This window comes from Eriocheir sinensis, chromosome 30 (assembly GCF_024679095.1).
Source record: "Eriocheir sinensis breed Jianghai 21 chromosome 30, ASM2467909v1, whole genome shotgun sequence".
Taxonomy (NCBI): Eukaryota; Metazoa; Arthropoda; class Malacostraca; order Decapoda; family Varunidae; genus Eriocheir; species Eriocheir sinensis.
The window spans coordinates 11,513,375-11,536,776 of NC_066538.1; the positions used below are offsets into that span (position 1 = coordinate 11,513,375).

Below are 23,402 nucleotides of genomic sequence, written 5' to 3' on the forward strand. Positions count from 1 at the left end.
AATAGTCAGAAAAATTTCCATATTTGGTAGAGTTAGGTGAGAGATAAACAGCACAGATGTATTTAGTAATAGAATGACAATGAAGTCTTAGCCAGATGGCGGAAAATTCAGAAGAGTCAAGGTCGTGGGTGCGAGAGCAAGTGATGTCGTTGCGCACGTAGGCGCAACATCCAGCTTTGGATTGAAATTTAGGATAGAGATAGTAGGAGGGAGCAGAGTAGAGGTTGCTGTCAGTAGCCTCAGAAACCTGTGTTTCGGTGAGGAAGAGAAGATGAGGTTTAGAGGAGGAGAGATGGTGTTCCACAGAATGAAAATTAAAATGAAGACCACGAATGTTGCAGAAATTGATAAGGAGGAGGTTCGAGGAGTTATCAGGACACCTCTCAAGTCGGCAGCCAGAAGGGGAGTCCTCCCTGGGGGAATTTATGGTCCCCCCCAGGCGGGGACTCCGAGGCAGTGTTGTTTTTCGCCATTTTGAATTTTGAATTTTGGGAAAAGGTGTGTGTGTTGTGTGAATGTAGTGTGGTGTAGAAAGAGAGAGGAACTGTCTTTAGAGAGGATGCTGAACTGCTCTCTGGTGTTGATGAGACAAAAGGGAAACGGTTAGTGAGGACATGTGAAGGGTCTTTGAAGGGCTTCAGCACCCTCCTCGCTTCCCATATATCCTCACCGGGAGTAGCTCACGCCCGTTCGGTAGGTGTCTTCCTACCTCCTCCTTATCTTGAAATTGTTATTTCTTCTTGTTCTATTTGATCTATCAATTGTAAAGTAATCTTCCGCATTAATATCACTGAATCCTTTAAACATTTTAAAAAACTTCTATTAGATCGCCTCGCATTCTTCGTTTTGATAGGCTGAACAATGTACTTCTTTAAGTCTTTGTTCATAAGAAAAAAAATTCAATCTTGGAATCATTTTTGTTATTCTCCGTTGAACCTATTCTAACTTTTCTACATCTTTTCTGTAATAGGGAGACCAAAACTGTACACAGTACTCAAGATGAGGTCGAACCAGCGAATTATATTAATATTACATTTTCCGATCAATTATTAAAGACTCGTCCAATGAAGCCAATCACTTTGTTTGCGGTTTTAACTACCTCTGAACAATGCTGCTGACTGGGCTTTAAATCGCTTGATATAGTGATTCCAAGATCCTTTTCTTTACTTACTACAGAAAGTTGTTGGCCATTCCATACGTACTGAGCGTGATTGTTATTGTTTCCGATGTGTAACACTATACATTTGTCAACGTTAAATTTCAATTGCCATTGATTGGCCCAACGTGCAAGTCGATCTAGATCTGATTGTAATGCTTCTTCGTCGAGTATCGTAGTTACCTTACTTGCGATTTTTGTGTCATCAGGAAATTTGATATTCTGCATGCGAGCCCATCATCGATATCATTAGCATACATTAAGAAGAGCATGGGACCAAACACTGATCCTTGAGGTACGCCGCTTCTGACATCGAGCCAGTTAGATGAAACACCGTTTAGAACTATTCTGTTTCTGCTCAGAAAGCCAGTCCACAAGCCAATTGTGAATGTTACATGAGATACCGTGCGCCAATAGTTTACTGCGCAACCGTTTGTGAGGGACCTTATCAAATGCCTTTTGAAAATCCAGTATATGATATCTACTGATCTGCTTTCATCGAACACCTCAAAAATTTAGTGAAAAAAATCAAGTAAGTTAGTGAAACACGAACGTTTACTACATAAACCATGTTGCGAATTATTTATTATATTATTTTCCTCGAAGAATTTCACCATACTGTCGCGAATGATAGTCTCCATTAACTTACAAGCAATCGGTGTCAGGCTAATTGGTCGATAGTTTCCTGGATGAGACTTGTCCCCGAAGAAGGAGTAGTAGTAGTAGTAGTAGTAGTAGTAGTAGTAGTAGGAGAAGGAGGAGGAGGAGGAGGAGGAGGAGGAGGAGGAGGAGGAGGAGAAGGAGGAGGAGGAAGAACACAACACAAAGAGAACACAAAGGAAGACCAAACAACAGCAGATCTGACGGTCCTTACGAGGCTGTTTGTGACAAGCTACACTAACTATCTAGTCATAGGTGGAGGATGAAGGACAACAAAGGCGAAGGAGAAGGAAGAGGAGGAGGAGGAGGAGGAGGAGGAAGAGGAGGGGGAGGAGGAGGAGAATTAGTAATATCAAGAAAAAGCGGGAAGTGGGAGGAGGAAAAAAAAAATCAACAATAAGATAATACCTCGTTCTCATTAAGTAATTAACGTACTTGAAGCAAGTTGACAAGAGTCAGAGAAGTACTTGAGAGTTTAAAAATGAAAGACTTGAAGAAGGAGGGTATAAAATATTTTACTGTAAAAGCTTTACACCCCAAAATTGTGATTTGCCGCCTGAAATACCTAATGCAATATGCAAAATCTTTAAATGAGCTTCAAAATACAAACCGAGACGGAAAACAACAAAAAAAGAACACTGGGGAAATAAGTACTTATAAGGAAAAAAACTGAGTAGGGAAATATTAAGACATATTACGAAAAAATAGGTATGAATAAGGAAACAATGAAGGGCAAAAGAAAGGCATATACATACTTTCAAAATTAACTGAATACAACGGTACAGAACGAGACTAAATAATAACAGATGAACAGTATACTTACAAGACCAGACAGGAGGTAGTGATAGTTTCTTCTGCCCATCTGTACATCCCTCACGTGTCCTATGATCAAGGTCTTGGCCATCTCAGTCCCGCAGTCCAACACCACAAACTTCTTAGACCACCTGTGTGAGGGAGACATTGCAGTCAGGTGAGACATGGTGTCTGAACGGGGAAACGGTAGACAAGGCAATGCACCTGGCATCATGAGAGAAAGAGGTGAAATAAATTACATAAATTGGGAGATAGATAGATAGATGCATACGTACACACACACAGAGAGAGAGAGAGAGAGAGAGAGAGAGAGAGAGAGAGAGAGAGAGAGAGAGAGAGAGAGAGAGAGAGAGAGAGAGAGAGAGAGAGAGAGAGTCAAAAAGCAAAACAAAAGGACAAATAGAAACTTAGAGAAAAAGGCTAAAAGGAACAAAAGAAAATATCTGAAAAACTTACATACACAAAAAAAAAAAAGAATGGAAAAGACACGATGAAAAAAAGAGACTATCAGTCACATACAGGAAGGCATACCGAGGAACAAACAGCAGAAAAATAGGAACATTTTCTGCCAGGGTTAAGAAAAGGTGAGGAAGTATGAAAAATTATGACAGTAGTGAAAGTATAGAAGAAACTAAAGAAAACGTAAAGAGTATGTACAACCTTCATTCTTTTATGGATACAGCTAATTAAAACCGTAATATATTAAAGTATCAACAATCAAGAAAAAATATCCAGTGGAAAGGCAGAAAAATCAAGCAAAGGAAAACAGAAGCGAGGCAGGGGAGCGCGCGGGAGAGCGTGGGACAATGTTTGAAGATTTCCTATTAAAATAAAATATATCTAACTTGAAAGTGACTCAAGTATAAAGGAGCATAAAGGTCCTTGTTATGAAAAATTAATGATATATAACGGGTGGAACTTTGCTCATAAAAGTTTTCACTGAATTCATTGGGTGAGAGAGAGAGAGAGAGAGAAGATCTAACATAAAGACCAATAACCGTTTTACAATACAGCTAATTAGATGGTTAATTCCATCTCTTCTTTAACTGAGGTAATCAATATTCATCATCAAAGGCTTTTTAATACTGATTTCTCACACATGGAAACAATTCATCGAAATACTGAATTATTCAATCAACAAGACTTTCTTTAATAGTTATTCGCCTTACTGATAGTATATAATAATGACTATTGACTCTCTCTCTCTCTCTCTCTCTCTCTCTCTCTCTCTCTCTCTCTCCTCCATCGACATTTCATTCTTTAGAGCTGACGACACCAAGGTGGGAGGGAAGGCCCTCACGACAGCAGACTGCAAAATTATCCAGAGAGACCTGAACCAAATCACTCAGTGGTCGGAAAAGTGGCAGATGTCCTTTAACGCGACCAAATGTAAAGTCATGCACATCGCGTAAATAAATAGCAACCACATATACTACATGGGTGGCGAACCATTACAGGCAGTACAGGAGGAAAGAGACCTCGAGGTCACCATCAACAGTGACCTGAAACAAGAAAACACTGCAAATCCGCATGCAAGAAAGCCCACACTATGCGCGGGTTCATAGCGAGGAACTTCGAATACAAGACGCCGGGAGTTATGTTATCCTTACATATAACTCGCTGGTAAGACCCACCTGGAATGCGCCGTGCAATTCTGGTCTCCCAATTACAAGAAAGACATTGAATTACTCGAGAAAGTAAGCGACGCGCTACGAAAATGATACCATCATTGATAATGATAATGCAACCTTACGAAAAATGACTCAAGCGACTCAACTTCTTCATGTTGGAAAATAAACGATTGCGGGGAGACCTGATACAAGTCTTCAAGTACATGAACAAATTCAGCAATATTGATCACTCCAAACACTTCACCCTACAAACTAACTCGTGAACAAGAAACATCAGTAAAACAATTCAAGCCAAGAGGTGCCTTACGGATATTGGCAGGAATTATTTTTCGATGTCCGCCACTGGAACAACCTTCCTGCAGGAGTGGTTAGTGTGGAAACAATCAACTCCTTTAAAAATCGCATTGACCGTCACTTTGCTGCGTCGGGAGTGAACTAAACGTACCAAAGAATACGTACACAAATGCTTTAATCCTTCCCGCAAGTCACTCCTGTGGCTGACGGATTGGTCAAATCATTGAAAGCAGGCAGCCTCGCAATAAGCCAATAGGTTTTTTGCTGCCTGCTCGTCCATGTTTCGATGTCTCCATGTTTCTCCTCCTCCTCCTCCTCCTCCTCCTCCTCCTCCTCCTCCACATCATCAGCATTATCATCATCATCATAATGTAAATAATAATAATAATAATAATAATAATAATAATAATAATAACAATAATAATAATAATAATAATAAATTTATTTTATTATGTAATAATAATAAAAAAATCAATACTAATAATTACGATGATAATAGTTCTGCTACTACTATTACTGTCACAAATACTTATATATTCACTACTATTACAGCTACGACTATTGATCATGCTACAACCTTAATAAACAAAGCCAAATGAGCTGGAAAGAAGATAAGGAGAATGAATGATATTTGCACGGTAGTGATCCTAGTTATAAATACTGCTTAATGCTATTTGGTAAGTCTCTCTCTCTCTCTCTCTCTCTCTCTCTCTCTCTCTCTCTCTCTCTCTCTCTCTCTCTCTCTCTCTCTCTCTCTTGCTCTGTGTGTGTGTGTGTGTGTGTGTGTGTGTGTGTGTGTGTGTTCCGGGCTCAGTGAGGTACGAGGAAGAAGCATTTCCATATGAAAGAAGGACAGAACCAAGTCTAAACTCGTGCATTACTCGTCCACAAGTCTTGGAGAAGGGAGGGTTAGAAGGAGAGAGGAGGAAGGAGGGTGGGGGTGAGGCAGAGGAGCGGGAGTTTAGAGAATATATGACGGGAAGAGGAAAGGAGGGAGGGAGAGTACAGACAAGAATGAGGGTTCTGGAGGACGGTATGGTAAGATAAGAGACGAGAGGGAAAGAGAAGGGAAGGGAATGGATGGGAAATGTGGTGCTCGAGAGAGAGAGAGAGAGAGAGAGAGAGAGAGAGAGAGAGAGAGAGAGAGAGAGAGAGAGAGAGAGAGATACAAACAAACAGACAAACAGGCTTACATATACATATGTATATAACTTAGAAATTGGAGAACATGTTATTAAGCCCCGTCCACACTATGCATCATGATGCGCGCAGTGTTGAATAGACGTGTTGAAAAACGAGGTTTTCAACACGATGCAGCGTAATGAACGCACTGATGGGCTGATGCCATTTCAATGCGACGCGCAGTGTTGCACCAACCATCGTAATGGGAGTATGGCGTGACACTTTCTCTGTGATGGCTCAATCATCATCCGCGCTTGCTTCCGCCAAACCCCTCGAGTGGACAAGGAGCAATTCATTATATTTTATTGACCTACTGAAGCAACATCCATCCATTTGGAACATTAAATGCAAGGAGTACAAGATGAGGAACATCAGGAGTGCAAACTTGGAAACTATAAAAAACAAACTTGTCGAGTTTTATGAACTGTATAGTACGGAATGAGGATATCAATAAAAAACTGCACACACTGAAGACACAGTTCCACAGGGAAATGTCTGCCATGAAAGCATCGAAAAAGTCTGGAGCTGGCACGGAAGACACTCCGGAGTTGTGGTACTTTGATGAGCTGCTTTTCCTGGCTGAGAGAGAACTCATACGTGCATCCACTTCCAACTTGGATGAAGGAGAAACTACTCAACAAGTTCATAATTTTATTGTGCGTACACCAGCAATAATAAATTTTTCATACATATAAAGATAAAGATATGCCAAAGAAAGATTTTAATCTCTCTCTCTCTCTCTCTCTCTCTCTACTCTAGTCGGCTATATGTCGCACTTACGTTGCTGCCAGACTAGGCTATATTTCCCCACATACGTTGCTGCCGTGGAGCAGCTCCTTCCTCATTGAAATATTCCATGAACTCCTTCCTGATGGCTTTTGCCTCATTTGTAGGATATCTCTATAATCTCTCCACGGGAAGAAGCTGCCTATTATCACGCCATGCCCCCGGTGTTACCACTCCATCTGCAATATTCCCACCGTCAAAGCTAATCAATCGGTGACTTATTCCCTAGGATGAGTTGCGTTGTGATGCACCTAAATCTGGACGCTAGTGTATTGTTTTCAACACCACTCCTGCATCACATGGCTGCTACATGATGCATAGTGTGGACGGGGCTTAAAGGAGCATAAATGAAATTAAATAACTGCATGCATAGAAGAGGAGACGGGACTAAGCGTAGGATAAATCTAGGAACTGATGAGGGGATAAGGAAATCAAAATAATCATACTAAAACAATCAGGAAAAGAAGGAAGAGTTACTATTATATTAGGAGGACAAAATATGATACACTAAATTGTAAGTAATGAATGTATCTATGGAGCTAAGAAAAATAGTTAATGAGGGAGGAAAAAAAGACAAAATAAGATAGAGGAGACAAAAAATAGGAAGAACGATAAGTGAATGTTTATGTATGGCTTCAAAAGGACCAGCAGCCATAGCCATAAAAAAGGCAACTTTCATTCATTTTTCAAGTCCATCTCTCCAATAGAGAACATTTGTATGGCAGTGAATGTGTGATTGCCAGAGTGAATATATAAAAAAATTATGCTGAATTTTGTTGTGTGAAAGCGTATACGAGAGAATTACATAGAATTATATATAAATTCAGACCACACAGACCCCATGGTCCAGACTAGGTGGTCTGTCATTAAACCTAAGTGAATCTACACTAACCAGATGGCTCCAAAACGTTGCTTTTCTACTCTAGTTAATATTGAGTTCAAGGAAGTGACGGTCGAGCTTGTTTTTAAAGGAGTCAATCGTGTTACACTGGACCACTGATGGTGGGAGCTTATTCCATTCTCGCACTACAACGTTGGTGAAGAAAAATTTGGTGCAGTCTGAATATACTTGTCTACATTTGAGTTTTATGCCATTGTTCCTCGTTCGCAAAGTGTCATCTATCATAAACAATTTTGTTCTGTCTACATTCGTGAAACCATTAAGTATTTTAAAACATTCGATCAGTTTTCCTCGGAGGCGACGTTTCTCAAGAGAGAACATGTTAAGGGTGGAAAGCCTTTCTTCGTAGGATTTGTTGCGCAAGGAAGGGATCATTTTTGTTGCCCGACGCTGAACACCTAATTTAGCAATGTCCTTTGCATGGTGAGGAGACCAAACTGTACCGCATATTCCAAGTGGGGTCTGACTATACTATTATAGAGCGGAAGTATTACATCTTTATTCTTGAATAAAAAGTTTCTTTTAATAAAGCCCAACATTCTGTTCGCTTTATTTGCTGCATCGATGCATTGATGTGAGAATTTGAGGTTTGACGCGATTTTGACCCCCAGGTCCTTAACGCATTGAACGCTTGTGAGTTTAACGCCGCGCATTTCGTAATCGAACTTCTTATTTCTTGTTCCAACTTGAAGGACCTGGCACTTGTCTACGTTAAAGGGCATCTCCCATCTATCCGACCAAGATTAAATTTTGTGCAAATCCTCTTGGAGGCTTTGCCTGTCTTCGTCAGTGAGAACCGAGTTGCCAATCTTTGTGTCGTCTGCAAATTTTCTAATGCGATTATTGAGTCCAACATCCACGTCGTTGACGTAAATAATGAAGAGCACTGGGCCAAGAACCGAGCCCTAAGGGACGCCACTAGTGACCGGCGCCCATTCTGAGTTAAATCCGTCAATCACCACTCTGTGTTGTCTGTTGCTCAACCAATTCGCGATCCATTGGTTTACTTGACCGTCAATACCTATTTGCTTTAATTTATAAAGTAATTTATTATGTGGGACTTTATCAAACGCTTTCTGGAAATCAAGATAGACTACGTCCAATGATTTGTTACGTCATAAACTGAGAAGAGGTTGCTATAAAAGGTCAATAGGTTTGATAGGCAGGATCTTTCGTTACGGAAGCCATGTTGTGAATCCCCAAATAATGAGTGGCTTTCGAGGTAACTCACAATTTTGTCTCTAATTATGCTCTCAAGTAGCTTACCTACAATTGAAGTTAGACTAATGGGTCGGTAGTTACCTGGTATTTTTTTGTCTCCTTTCTTAAAAATCGGTGTCACGTTAGCCTTTTTCCAATCCGAAGGGACGATGCCTTGTCGCAAGGACATATTGAATACGGTTGTGAGGGAGGAGAGTATTTCGCTCTTTGTTTCTTTAAGCAGTATAGGATATACTTTATCGGGTCCGGGACTTTTATTTGTTTTAAGTGAATGGAGAGCTTTAAGGACTTCATCGGTTGTTATTTCAAAATTAGGCAATGCATGCTCGAGATTTACATTAGTACTGGTGTTGGTGGTAGCGGGAGGAAGACTGTTAGTATTAAACACCGAGGAAAAGTAATTGTTTAAGAGGTTTGCAATGTGTTGGCTGTCAGTCACTAGTGCACCGTCGCTGTTTGTTAAAGGTCCAATTCCACTTCTGATCGCCTTTCTGTTGTTTATATAACTGAAGAAAGAGAGAGAGAGAGAGAGAGAGAGAGAGAGAGAGAGAGAGAGAGAGAGAGAGAGAGAGAGAGAGAGAGAGAGAGAGAGGGGAGGGGGGCGATTGAGATCTCAGGAATAAGCTTTCAACAGTGCTAAGTGCGGGTCCCCCACTTCTGTAGATCCTCCCCCTGATTACTTGCATACCCAAGCCTTCCTCTCCCCTCCGCCCTGCGTCTCTTTCCTCCTTTTCCTTTATCACTCCTCGACTCCCTTCCTTTTTTTCCTTCCTTTTTCCTTTCTTATTTCCTTCCTTCCCTCCTTCCTTCATTCATTCCTTTATTTCTCTCTTCCCTCTTTCCTTCCTTCCTCTCTTCCTTCCTTCATTTCTTTCTTCTTTCTTTCCTACGTTCAGTAGTTCCTATGTTCTTCTTAGACTAACTAAATTCTCACTACGGTCATTCTAGTAACCTATTTGTATCAAACTGTCTGTATGTCTTATCATTTAATTTTTGATTTTCGAGCATGAACGTCCGAAAAGGAACTCAAAATGTGTGGTAAATCGTCGAAGTATAAAATAAGTCATATTTTATGGATTCATACGTAGATATAGAAAGATTAGAATAAAGTTAGACCCACTTCCAAATAACCGTACATAGATGTTTAAAAAAAGTAAGGTTTTTATTCGACTACCAGGCCATCATGAAACTAGAACTGTTCCCTGAATAGTCATACCAAACTTAAAGAAAAAGAGACCATGAATATATGCCTAATTATCCTGCACAAAAAAAAATATAAGGAGGACACGGTAATGCAAGGACTAGTGCCAAGATTTTCAAGGAGCTAAGATAAGGAAGAAAAGGCCGAGTAAAGGTTAGGGATTAAAAAGACCTTAGCAATGATATAAGACGAGATTAGCAAGACAAAAGAAAAGGGGTTGTTGTGAAGGAGTAGACGGAGGAGGAGGAGGAGAGAGAGAGAGAGAGAGAGAGAGAGAGAGAGAGAGAGAGAGAGAGAGAGAGAGAGAGAGAGAGAGAGAGAGAGAGAGAGAGAGAGAGAAAGCGCTCTCAGACTACTCTCTCATTAGTCGCTAAGAAGATCATCCTCTCAAAACCTCTTCACTTCTTCAAGGGGAGGAGGAAGGGGAGGAGGAAGAGGAGGAGGAAGAGCGGAACGGAGAAATGGAAAAGGATGTTTAGAAATAGAAGGAAGAGGAAGAGAAGGAATTAGAGGTGATGGCAGTAGGCTAAGAACTAGGATCTTAATGTTAGACTAAAAAAAATAGGGGTAACGCAATTGAATAATGCACATTTTAATAATTAAAAAAAAAAATACATGTGGGTAAAATGTAGGCCACGCAAATTATGTATTATTTTATCTATTTATCTGTCAATCTCTCTCTCTCTCTCTCTCTCTCTCTCTCTCTATATATATATATATATATATATATAAAACCCTGTGTGTGTGTGTGTGTGTGTGTGTATTAATAAATGAAGACTAGTTAAACAAATAAATTATTCAACAATACGTCAGATGAAAATCCCTAGAAGCAGCAAATTTTTAAGTCTCGGATATAGCCCCCTTCTCTCCTCTAAGTCTCCTGTGTAGCCCATCAACTGAAGAATTTGGTAATTTGCTCAAGCCATTCTTGGTGACGTGTTTATCAACCGATTTGATAAACTTCTTCAACGGTTAAGATATAAAACGATAAGAAAAACTGAAAATAAACAGAGGAGGATGAAAAGAAAAGGGGGAAAGGAAAAGCAGGAGAAATAAAGGAGGAAGAAGAAGTGGAGGCGGAGGAGGCGGAGAAGGAGGAGGAGGATCATAAGAACATAAGAACGTAGGAGTCAGCAAGAGGCCGGTAGGCCTGTACAAGGCAGCTCCTTTGAATCTAAGCTCCCGTGAATCTAACCCCACTGTCCATGAATTTATCTAATCTATTTTTGAATGACAACTGCAGTAGCACCCACAACATGACTGCTGAGCCTATTCCACTCATCTACCACTCTGTTGGTAAACCAATTTTTGCCTATGTCTCTGTTGAATCTGAATTTATCCAGTTTAAACCCATTACTACGTGTCCTATCTGGTTCTCTTACCAACAGAACCTTATGAATATCTCCTTTTTTAAAGCCCTTCATCCATTTATAAACCTTGATCGTGTCTCCTCGCACCCTTCGCAAGTTGAACTGTTTGAGTCTTTCCTCGTATGGCAAGTTTCTTAATCCTTGAATCATCTTAGTCATCCTCCTCTACACCGATTCTAACATTTTGATACCCATTCTATAGTTAGGTGACCAGAACTGAACCGCATAATCAAGATGAGATCTAACTAATGCTAAATATAGCTTGAGGAAGACTTCGGCGCTTCTGTTGCTTACGCTCCTTGAAATGAAACCCAGTACCCTGTTTCCTCGATTTCTAGCTTGAATGCAGTGTGCCCTTGGACGGAGATCAGAGCTCACTAAGACCCCTAATGCTGGCGTCACACATCCGCGATTTCGCTCTACGACGATTGGCGATTTTGAAAATTTCCAAAATCGCCATATACGCTCGACATCGTAGCGACGTCCCCGCGATTAGTCGCAATAGTCGCGCGATAAAGTTCGCGCGACTCGCGGGTGCCGGCCCGTCGTGCGAACATTTTGAATGATCAAAAAGTTCGCAGAAGTCTGCGATATTGGCCAAAATCGCACAATTATTTGCACGGATATGAGAGACCATCGCAGTATGCGTTCGTATACCTTCGTCAAACGCAAGGGGTCGCGGTGTATGCGCGCGTATATGCGAGCGACTTTGTACATCGTGCGTATGGCAGCGACGCTGCCTCAGAGAGCGAGGTGGCAGCGAGCGAGCGGAAGGGTTTAAAATCCGTGGGTGCGTGACCCACCAGTCAGCAGTGTTGCCGTTTTTGTTACGAACGTACCAGATTTTTTTTTTTTTTTACAACAAAGGAGACCGTTCAAGGGCACAATAAAAAGGAAACAATGATAAAAAAAAAGCCCGCTACTCGCTGCTCCTGAAAATAATCAAAAGAGGTGGCCGAAAGAGGGGTCAATTTCGGGAGGAGAGGTGTCCTGATACTCTCCTCTTGAAAGAGTTCAAGTCGTAGGCAGGAGGAAATACAGATGAAGGAAGATTGTTCCAGTGTTTACCAGCGTGAGGGATGAAAGAGTGAAGATGTTGGTTAACTCGTGCGTAAGGGATTTGGACAATAAAGGGATGAGCATGAGAAGAAAGTCGTGTGAAGCGTGGCCGCGGGAGGGGGGGAGAGGTATATGCAGTTAGCAAGTTCAGAAGAGCAGTCAGCGTGAAAATACGCTCGCACTCACACCCGATGATATCTTTGACGAGTTGTGGATCCCGTAGGGTTTTCTTGTTGATCAACTTGTACAGGCTATTCATGGCGAGTAACTGGCTTCCTTGCGGGAAAGGTGGGCACTATGCGGCCAGGTTGAGGGGTCCTCCCTTATATTTATGAGGGGTCGTACAGCGACGTGCCTTCGACGTTTTCTCGACCATGCGTGCGACGTCGAGCGTCGTCGAGTGGCTACACCAGGGGTGGTCGCCCAATAATCGCCAGGCCCTGCGTTCATCGCGAACCATCGCAACGGTTTGGGCTCCTGTGCGTACAGTCTTGCGCATTCACGCACGATTTACCTCGACGTCCCCTCTCCTGTCGCCCTCGCGTGTGTATAGGCGAACGACCCTCCCTCGCCATGTTGTTGTGAGTTGAAATGGAAGCAAACTCGCAGAGACAATGGCGATGCTCCCTCGATTTCGTGCATTTTCAAAATCGCCTACCGTCGCAGAGTGAAATCGCGGATGTGTGACGCCAGCATAAATCTCTCGCACTCAGACCTGCTTATGGGAGTGTCATTTAAGCAATGTTTATGTGAGGGATTGTTCCTACCTACACTCAAAATACTGCACTTCCCAACATTGAACTTCATCTGCCATTTATCCGCCCAGTCATACAATCTGTTTAGTTCATCCTGGAGATTACTAGCGTCCTGATCCGACTCAATTGCTCTATTGATCTTGGTATCATCACCAAACTTACTTATATCACTACTAATACTTGTATCTAAGTCACTGATATAAATGATGAAGAACAGTGGACCTAATACCGAACCTTATGGGACCCCACTCGTAACACACCTCCAGTCAGATCTTTTACCATTGATTTGTACTCTTTGCTTCCTATTGCTAAGCCACGCCTTTGACCAAGTTCAAAACTTTACCCTCTACTCCGTGAGCCTGTAATTTCAGCAACAGTCGGTGGTGAGGAACTTTGTCAAACGCTTAACTAAAATCAAGAAAATTACATCATAATTTTCATCTCTGTCTACCGCCTCATATACTTTATTGTAGAAGGGCAAGAGACTGGTGAGGCATGACCTGCCTTTCGTGAACCCATGCTGCGAGTCGTGAATTACGCTATATTCCTCTAGATGCTCCCGAATGTTCCTGGCTGTTATGGACTCCAGCATCTTGCCTATAACCGATGTTAAGCTAATTGGGCGATATCTGGAAGCAGCTGACCTGTCCCCCTTTTTGAAAATCGGCGTCACATTAGCTACTTTCCATAGGCTGGACACATAACTAGTATTTACCGACATCTTAAAGATATCGGTTAGTGGGTCACTGAGTACCTCCCTGCACTCCTTTAATAATACTCGCGGAAATATCTCGTCAGGAGGAGGAGGAGGAAGAAGAAGAAGAAGAAGAAGAAGAAGAGGAGGAGGAGGAGGAGGAGGAGGAGGAGGAAGAGGAGGAAGAGGAAGAGGAGGAGGAGGAAGAGGAAGAGGAGGAGGAGGAGGAGGAGGAGGGGACAAATTGGAAATTTGGACGAGCAGGTAGCAGAGAGCCTGTTAACTTATTACAAGGCTGTCTGCTTTAGTGATTTAATAGATCCCTCATCCACTTGAATGACTTCCCAAGAAGATTGGAGTACTTTTGGACGTACGCGGGGTTGCTTTCAGTTCAGCCCTGACGTAGGAAAGTGACGATCAAAGTGATTTAAAATGAATTGATTGTTTTCGCACTAACTACTTTTACAGAAAGACTGCTCCAGTTGCGGACGATTCTGTTCGAAAAATAACTCCTGCCGATGTGTGAACTGCATATCTTTGCATAAACTGTTTAACCCTGTTTAAGTTATAGTTTAATTATTTCAAGATCTGGAGCAGGTTCCCACACAGTCGTATCTTTTCCCCGATATAATTATTGAGCCGCTTCATCGTTCTTCTTAAGGTAAAGTCGTCAATGATGCTATAATTTTCCTAGCACGTCGCTGTTTTCACACGAGCATTTCAAAGTTCTTTTTAATTATGAGACTAGAACTAAACGGTATTATCCAGGTGGGGCCTTTCCGGTGAGTTATACAAGGATATCACTCCCGAGATCTCAAATTCAAAGTTTCTCGCTATAACCCAAATATGGCATTAGCTTTCTTGCAGGCGGACTTGATGTGCTCTGTCTGATTCAGTCATTGGTGCTAGTGACCTCGAGGTCTGTTTATTACTTTGCTAATTCCAGTGGCTCGCCATTCGTGTAACATATGTGGTTACTGTTTCTGGGTCCAATGTGAATGACTTTACATTTCTCAACGTTGAAGAACATTTGCCACTTTTCAGGCCATTGAATAATCCGATCGAGGTCAATCTGGATGATGTCCTAGTCAGCTGTCGTGAGGGCCTTTCCAGCCACTTTTGTGTCAACAGTAAATTTAGAAAGGGTGATATTCATTATTGACTCTAGGTGTGCAACATACAAAATTAAGAGAATAGGTCCATTTGTCCTTGTCACAAATGGAGTACCTGTGATACTCCATTTGTGGCCGGGAGCTACTCTTAGGCTTGTACGTTGAGAGTAACTTGCTGTTTTCTCCGTGTGAGCCCATCTTTTATCCATGCAATCAGACTATCTCCTTATCCCACCGCCTTCAGATTCTTGACGAGTCGTTCGTGGGGTACCTTGGCGATGGCTTTCTGAAAGTTTAGATATATAACGTCACTGGGGATATGATTGTCCCAGTTTTCATATATACCTCGGAAGAAGTCCAATCACTTGGTTAAGAAGGAACGCTTATTCCTGAAGTCGTACCGGATACGAATATTATGCTTTTAGCTTAAAATAAAGAAACATGACAAGTTTGCCTCTATGATCTCAATAATCTTGCCTGCCACTAACATCAGGCTGTAGTTTAAAGCCACGATGTTGTCTCCCATTTAAAAGAAGGGTGTTACGTTCGCTTGCTTCCAGTCTTCCAGAACTTTGTTTTGTAGTAGTGACTGATTATAGGTGTCAGTAGCAGCTTATGTATTTGCTGCCTGGGTGACAAGTTGTCGGGTTCGACTGACTTATGTGAGCAAAGTTTGCAAAGATACGTGTGCACACCTCGTTAGTCGATCATGCCAAACTCCAAAGGTATTAATCCTCTCGGTGGAGTAGGGCTCTCGGCATAGAGTCGGTGTACTCGACCGTGAACACAAACACGAAGTTTTTGTTTATTTTGACAGTAGACCAAGACCATGGGTCTACTGTCCTGTGTGTCCTGTGTGCTTTCATATGTTAGGGGATCGATATTGCTCTTAGCATTCACTTTGCGTGGTATTCGCTTCTCGAACTCACTCTTACTCTAGAGTCTAAAATCTAGATAATGAGTGCCCTGCCGCTCTGAGGCTGTGTGGGCATTGTTCACGTGTTTCATCACAGTTATTTTCTTTAAACTATATTTTGTTTTCTTTAAATTTATGACTCTTCTGACTTAGGTGGTCATCCGCGGTGGATTCATAGCATTATTCATTAGCATATGTTTCATTGGAACTGTGTCCTCTTTTCCTCAAGAAATTCATTCTTGAAGGTGTTCCACACGTTGTCTATATGAACTTGGTTATTACTTCATCTCTCAGGTAGGCTATTTAGCCTGTCAGGCGGGCCAGCACTCCTATCCAGTTAGTCCTCTCGAAGCTCCCTTCCATTCGCAGCTCGTCCAGTGTCCTCAGTCCCTTCGCTGCCAGGATTTCTTCCATCCCATCCTTTCATAATTTCTTCTGTCTTCCTCGAGATCTGCTTTCTGCCTTCCAATGCCATATTTTCTTAGCAGTTCTTTCCTCGTTCATTCTCTCTACGTGTCCGACCCATCTTAACTGTGCTTTTTCAATTTTACTTTTAACTGACTATATGAATGAAATCTATATGAATGATATTTAATTGATCTCAAGTTGTCTGGGGAACTAGCTACGTGCAGGGTCAAAATTAGCTTTTACATTAACTCGCATCTTGGACGTGTTTTCTGTGAATTCTGAATATGAAAACAAATTAAGTGTTGATTGCATCCACTTAATTTTTTACCTACCTCACAATCTCGTAAGGGGTCGGATTCGGTCACGAATATCAGTTCCAATAAGTCATTTTCTCGTGTCGGTTGGCTAATAAAGGGGTTGAGAAACATGTCCTCTAGCAATTCGAGTAGTTTGTTACCCTGGTCTCAATTCATCGTGATCCAGTCGATTTTGGGCAATTGAATTCCCCAATAATTATTGCCTGATTATTTCGTGTTATGGTATAAATCTCCTCATAAATCGCTGTGTCATCAGCTGCTTGTTGTTTCGGCGGTCTGTACATGGCTGCACTCATTATCTTGTGTTTGTTATTTATTATCTCTACGTAAACGGAGTCATATTTCTCTGAGTCTTGTGTGTTTAATTATATGGCCGAGAGCATATTCTTGATATAACCTGTGACACTTCCCCTTTTTTGTGGAGTCTGTTTTTATAAAAATAAAAATAAAATGTACCCCGGGACTACGAGTTCAGATATCAGAGGTGACACAAATTTCGGTGATTGCTATCACGTCCGGTTTATCCTCATCAATGTAGACACGTAGTTAATTGCGTTTGGGTATTTTGTTACGTGTGTTGGTATATATAAAAGATATGTCGTTCCATCTTCCGATGCTTCGAGAATTCCGGCTCAACGATGCCCTCTTGTAAATGAGTGACTATAAATGCGCCACGTATTTTTAGTGAGGTCTCACCAATGGATCATACAAATACAGCATTACTCCTGCCGTTTTACATTCAAAGTTCCACACTATGTATTGGATTATAATTATGCAGATAGAGTTATGGTGCTTTGAGTGTTTCGTCACTTATGACAGAGCCCCCGAGATATATTTCCTTTTGCACGATTTGTTTCCACCGTATGATGCATGAATAGGTAATATTTCTGAACTCAAAGTGCGTGACTTAACACTCGTCAAGGTTGGAGAACATTTGGTACTTTTCAAACGGCTGACTAATTGCGTGAATCTTTCTCCATTAGGATGTGCCTTCATTCATGGTATAATCTCCATAAAGCGTCGCTTCACTATTTGTGTTCAATATCCTCCTTTTTATTAGGTTACAAGACTGCATTGCGTATTCCACGTGAGGTCTTACAAAGACAGTATTACTCGATCTCTTACACCCGAAGTTCCTTAACTGACTATATGAACGAAATCTATATGAATGATATTTCATTGACCTCAAGTTGTCTGGGGTACTAGCTACGTGCAAGGTCAAAATTATGCAGTATTGTGCAGTTATCAGTATGCCCAAGCATACTGATAATGATATTTGTGTCTTAAGTTATTTATGATATTGACACTGAGATCTGTCTCCTCCAGTACGACTTTTAGAAGCTACCCAAGCATGTTGTATGAAAGTTTATTATTTCCGGGTCCAAAGTGCTCAACATTAGCATTATCAATGTTCAAGGACATTTGACACTTTTCAGGACATTGAATAATCAGACCGATGCCTTTTTGTACAATTTTGCATTCAGAAGCCACGAGAGCCTCTTCATCCAGTTTGTATTGTCAATAAATAGTTAAAAAGGGCGAATTAATTTATTATTCAAGGTCATTATATATATATATATATATATATATATATATATATATATATATATATATATATATATATATATATATATATATATATATATATAGAGAGAGAGAGAGAGAGAGAGAGAGAGAGAGAGAGAGAGAGAGAGAGAGAGAGAGCGGACGGGTCACAGCATTGACCCCTGCGGTACTCTTCTAGTGACTGGAGATAACTCAGACGCCTGCCCATTGAGTAAAACTAGTTGTTTTCTCCCAATAAACAAATTTATCATTCACACAGTAAGATTCGCTCCAAAGCCCGCTGTCTAAAATTTCTGATCCTGTGAAACGTTTCTGAAAGTCTAGTTGTAATATCATTGAAGATATGATTGATCCAGTTTTCATATATACCATGGAAGGAGTCTTATATATCGGTTAATCAAAAGTGCATGTTTTTAAAAGTGATGGATATGGGAGATGGTACTGCTATTTATTTAGAAAATTTATATTTATTTCTCAAACGATCTCCTCGATGATTGTACTCGGGTTTACTGCCACGCTCTTATCTTATCAGTGTTACATTTTTTTGTTTCCAGTCTTCGGGGATTTTTTTTTTTTAAGTGTTTTTAAAGTGGAGGTGATAAGTTGTCGACTCAGGTTGATTTATATGTGTCAAGTTTATTTAGTTTTTTATGTACATCGTGCTCATGAATCATGCTAGTTACCAGAAGTATGACTCCCTTCGATGGAGTAGGGTTGCAGGGAAAGACAAAGTGTTCTCAGCCGTGAACAAATATGCAAAGTTTATATGTATGATTCCGACCATGTGTTAGCATGCTGCTTTCATCTGTTTTAAGGGATCAACATTGCTTTCAACCTTTTATTGGTTTATTTTCATATATGTGAAATACATTTTCGGGGTAGATTTGGCTTTGCTTGCTATTCGTTTTTCATAATCCCCTTTACTTTTGCAATGAAGGTTCAGTAAGCTCTATGACTTTAGAGGTACCGTTCACTTGCTTCAGTAGGGTTGTTTTCCTTTCCGCGTTTTATTGAAGTAATGATCCTTTTGACTTATCGGCCATCCATGTTGGTTCCCCGGTGTGGTGTCGTCAGACATTCCCATATCGTGAGACACCCATCCTACATACATGAATTTCGACACGGTACCGTGTCTTTTGTCGACTGCTTGTCGGGATCTGTTCCACCCAAGTGTATTTATATTATTATAAAAGCAAATGATTACGTATGTGTGTATATAACTAGGATATCAACCATCACTCTTCTTCTTCTTCTTTTGACCTTTTCCTCTTTGCATTGCTTTTTAGGTCCTTCTTGGTACTTTTTTACACTTAGATGCTTCACTTAGTTACTTTATGATAGTAAAGATTGGGTTCCACGATGCGAAGTTAAGGATGGGATGTCTCACGATACGGGATGGCAGACGACACCACACCGGCACCATTTGCTCTCGTTGTTTTCATGGAAACTATTGCCCTCCCAACCTCTAGGAATTTATCCTAAAGATATTATATGCATTGTTTGTACGAGTGAGATTTAGTTGATTCAAAGTTCCATGGGATAGAAGTTTACGTGCAAAATTGAAATGTGCATTGTTTCATTCCGGTTATCTCGTGCTACGTTCTCATACTAAAATAATGAGGTGGTAAAAACAATCATTATTTTTTATCTACTTCACAATCGCGTATCACGTCAGGGTCAGAGTCACCAATATAAAATCTTGTATATTATGCTCACAAGCCGGTTGGGATATAATCTGAGAAAGATATACGCCTTCTACCTTTTCGATTGGTCTCTTTCCCTTCTGGTCTCAATTCATCGCGTCTCATATGATGTTGGGATATGAAGTCCCTAATAACTGTTGCATGTATATATTGTATTATGGTAAGGATGCCCTCGTAATGAACAGTGTCGTCGAATGTCTGCTGTTTTGGGGGGGACTATGTAACATTACAATCGTCATCACGTAATTTTTTTTATTATCAGAACGTAAACGGAAGCATTTTTCTTTACGTTTTATTTGTCTGTTTTTACGGCTGAGAACTTAATACTGGTGCAACACTTAATATGACACCCCTTCTTTATATATATATATATATATATATATATATATATATATATATATATATATATATATATATATATATATATATATATATATATATATATATATAAAGAAGGTGTCATATTAAGTGTTGCACCAGTATTAAGTAACTGTCACCAGGTCTGGTTTGTCCAGAGCAAGGAAAGTAAGCCAGTTACTAGGCTTGTTCATTGAGACTTGCACGTTGGGGTATTCAACATAACTGTCGCTCTTGCTCCCCGCGTTTCGAGGTACAGTACTCTATTTTGCTGAGAGTTTTCGGTTACAATCCTTTGTGAGTGACGTGTCTATGATATGGATTTGATCGTTTGTGAACTGTCGGTGCCCGTCCATGAAACGTAGGCATTTTTTTAAAACAAATAATCGCTTCACTTAACAGCCTGAGCTTTGGGTCAGTATCTATCAAATGATGGTCGTTGTAAAGGAACAGGTACAGATCATGAAATAGGTTAAACGCATTAATGAGCGATATGTCTTCCCTATCGCAAAGCTTCCACAACCTACTGTTGATTGTGAACGCCTTGCTAAGAAAGTGTGTAGAAATAGATTCACAGAAGAATACCCTATACATCGATGTGACGTGACGTCCCTGTAGGGGAGGACGACAAGCAAGAAGAAGAAGAAGAAAAGGAGAAAGTGAAGGAGGAATAGAGGAGGGGAAAAAATATAAGAAGAGGAAATGACCGAGAGTAAAGAACAGATAAATAAATAAATAAATCGAATTATATCTCAAAAAGTGGGGCATCTAGTTTCCTCAACAAATCTGAAAATGCTGGAAAATTACTAGGACCCCTCTCTCTCTCTCTCTCTCTCTCTCTCTCTCTCTCTCTCTCTCTCTCTCTCTCTCTCTCTCTCTCTCTCTCTCTCTCTTCCTCAGCTGTCAACTTGATATATGATGGGGAGAGAGAGAGAGAGAGAGAGAGAGAGAGAGAGAGAGAGAGAGAGAGAGAGAGAGAGAGAGAGAGAGAGAGAGAGATTTAGTCTGTTATATCTTTATACTCCGTTTGTCGCGGTGAATAATTGTCATTCCTTTTTTTCTGATTTCGCCCCCCTAAAAAAGTTTACCGGGGAAAAGAGAGGAGGCAGGGAATCAAAGACACAAAAAAGTAAAGAAATGAAGGAAATTGAAGAGGAAAACGAGAAGAAAAAATAAAATATGAAAATTTGTAAAAAGTATATGAGGAGGACTTTGAGACAAGAAAATTATTTGGAAAATGAGAAGGAAATGTGAAGAAGAGCATAAACGTGAGAAGGTAATAATCCTGGAAGACCACGCTCTCTATATATAATAGGAAAAAATAAACCAGCAGATGCAGGGAAAAACAATCAATTGAAAACGACTATGAATCTCCTATAGCAGAGGATGATAATGTGGGGGTTAAAGACACGATTGCGGGAGAGAGGGGACGGGAGGAGGAGGAGGGGGAGGAGGAGGAGGAGGAAGAGGAGGAGGATGAAACATGGAACCATGGAAACATGGAATGACAGGAAATAGAAAGCCTATTGGCTCATTACGAGGTTGAATGCTGTAGAGCGGTGATGATCTGCCTGACAGTGACTTGGTGCCTGCAGAGCAGGTCAAGGCATTTCAGTGCGTATTTTCAGTTCACTCCAGTTGTCACGAAGTGACGATCGATGCGATGTTTGAAGGAGCTGATGGTTTTTGCACTTACTACTTCAGCAGGGAGGTCGTTCCAATGGCGTATGACTCGGTTAGATAAGAAACTCCTTTCAATGTCTGTGTTGCATCGCTTAGCTTGAATGGGCAGGCCGTTGTTTCTATTTCACGAGTTGGTTTGTAGCTCAAAGAGCTTGGAGTGGTCGACGTTACTGAAGTTCTTTAGGTACTTGAAGACCTGAATCATATCCCCCCGTAGTCGTCTCTTTTCCAGCGTGAAGAGGTTAAGTCGCCTGAGTCGTTTTTCATACGGTAGGGCTCTCAAGGGTGGAATCATCTTCGTAGCGCGTCGTTGGATCCTTTCTAACAATTCAATGTCTTTTCTGTAATTAGGGAACCAGAATTGCACCGCATACTCAAGGTGAGGTCTGACCATTGAGTTATATAAGGATAACATTACTTCCGGCGTCTTGTATTCGAAGTTTCTTGATATAAACCCGAGCATAGTGTTGGCTTTGTTATATGCTTTTTTACAGTGTTTTGCGTGTTTTAGGTCACTGCAAAGGAGACTCCAAGATCATATCCCTCCTGCACGACCTGCAGAGGATTCCCACGCATGTTGTATGTATAGTTACTGTTTCTGGAACCATAGTGCATGACTTTGTATTTGTCAACGTTGAACGACATTTGCCACTTTTCGGACCACTGGATGATCTGGTCAAGGTCCTTTTGGATGACTTCACAGTCGGCAGTCGTGAGGGTCCTTCCGCCCACTTTACTGTCGTCGGCAAACTTTGATAGGGAGGATTTCAATCGATTCGCGTGTTTCAGGTCAGTGCTGATAGTGACTTCAAGATCATTTTCCTCCTGCATCGCCTGCAGACGTTTCCCATTCATGATGTATGTGTGGTTACTATTTTGGGACCCAATGTGTATGACTTTTCAAGGTATACATAAGAACTAGGATGCCTACATCCCCAGTGATGTTATATACCTCGACTTTCAGAAAACCTTCGACAAGGTACCGCACGAGCGACCAGGGGCGGATCCAGAAAATCAATTTGGGGGGGCCCGATGGTAAAATTTCACAAGTTAGCGACAGCCTCAAAACAGTGAAGACCAATGGATAGTGATGGCGGTTCTTTGCTTAAAATCCGCAGTTCCCGAGCAATCAACGTATATGTGACAAATGATTTTTTTCTTGTATATATATATATATATATATATATATATATATATATATATATATATATATATATATATATATATATATATATATATATATATATATATAATTCCTCGTCTATCGCGGGGTTAGGTTCAGAACCCTCCGCGATAGGCGAAAATCATGAAGTAGCGACCTTATATATAGATATATATATATATATATATATATATATATATATATATATATATATATATATATATATATATATATATATATAATTTTTAAAGCTTTATAAACCATCACCACATTCTTATAAATCTTTCCCACACTACTATTGACCTTTCTCACACTCTTACAAACACTTCCTACGACGTTTCGTTGTTACGATGCGGTCCCAATAAATGATACTATAATTCTTGTTTCGACTTTCGACATTTGCTTTGTAAATACGAACTTCGCGCAGAAATCATTTTGGAGGGGCGGACAAATAC

At 40.7% G+C, this 23,402-nt stretch overlaps 1 protein-coding gene across 1 annotated transcript in view; it reads right to left on the bottom strand.

Annotated features, from left to right (window-relative positions):
* LOC127005758 (glutamate receptor 1-like) overlaps positions 1-23,402 on the bottom strand; it is a 76,549-nt gene that overhangs the window by 20,056 nt on the left and 33,091 nt on the right. The window contains exon 3 of the mRNA XM_050874866.1: positions 2,640-2,760. Within this exon, the coding sequence (XP_050730823.1) occupies positions 2,640-2,760 (121 nt within the window). The remainder of the gene's footprint in view (positions 1-2,639; positions 2,761-23,402) is intronic.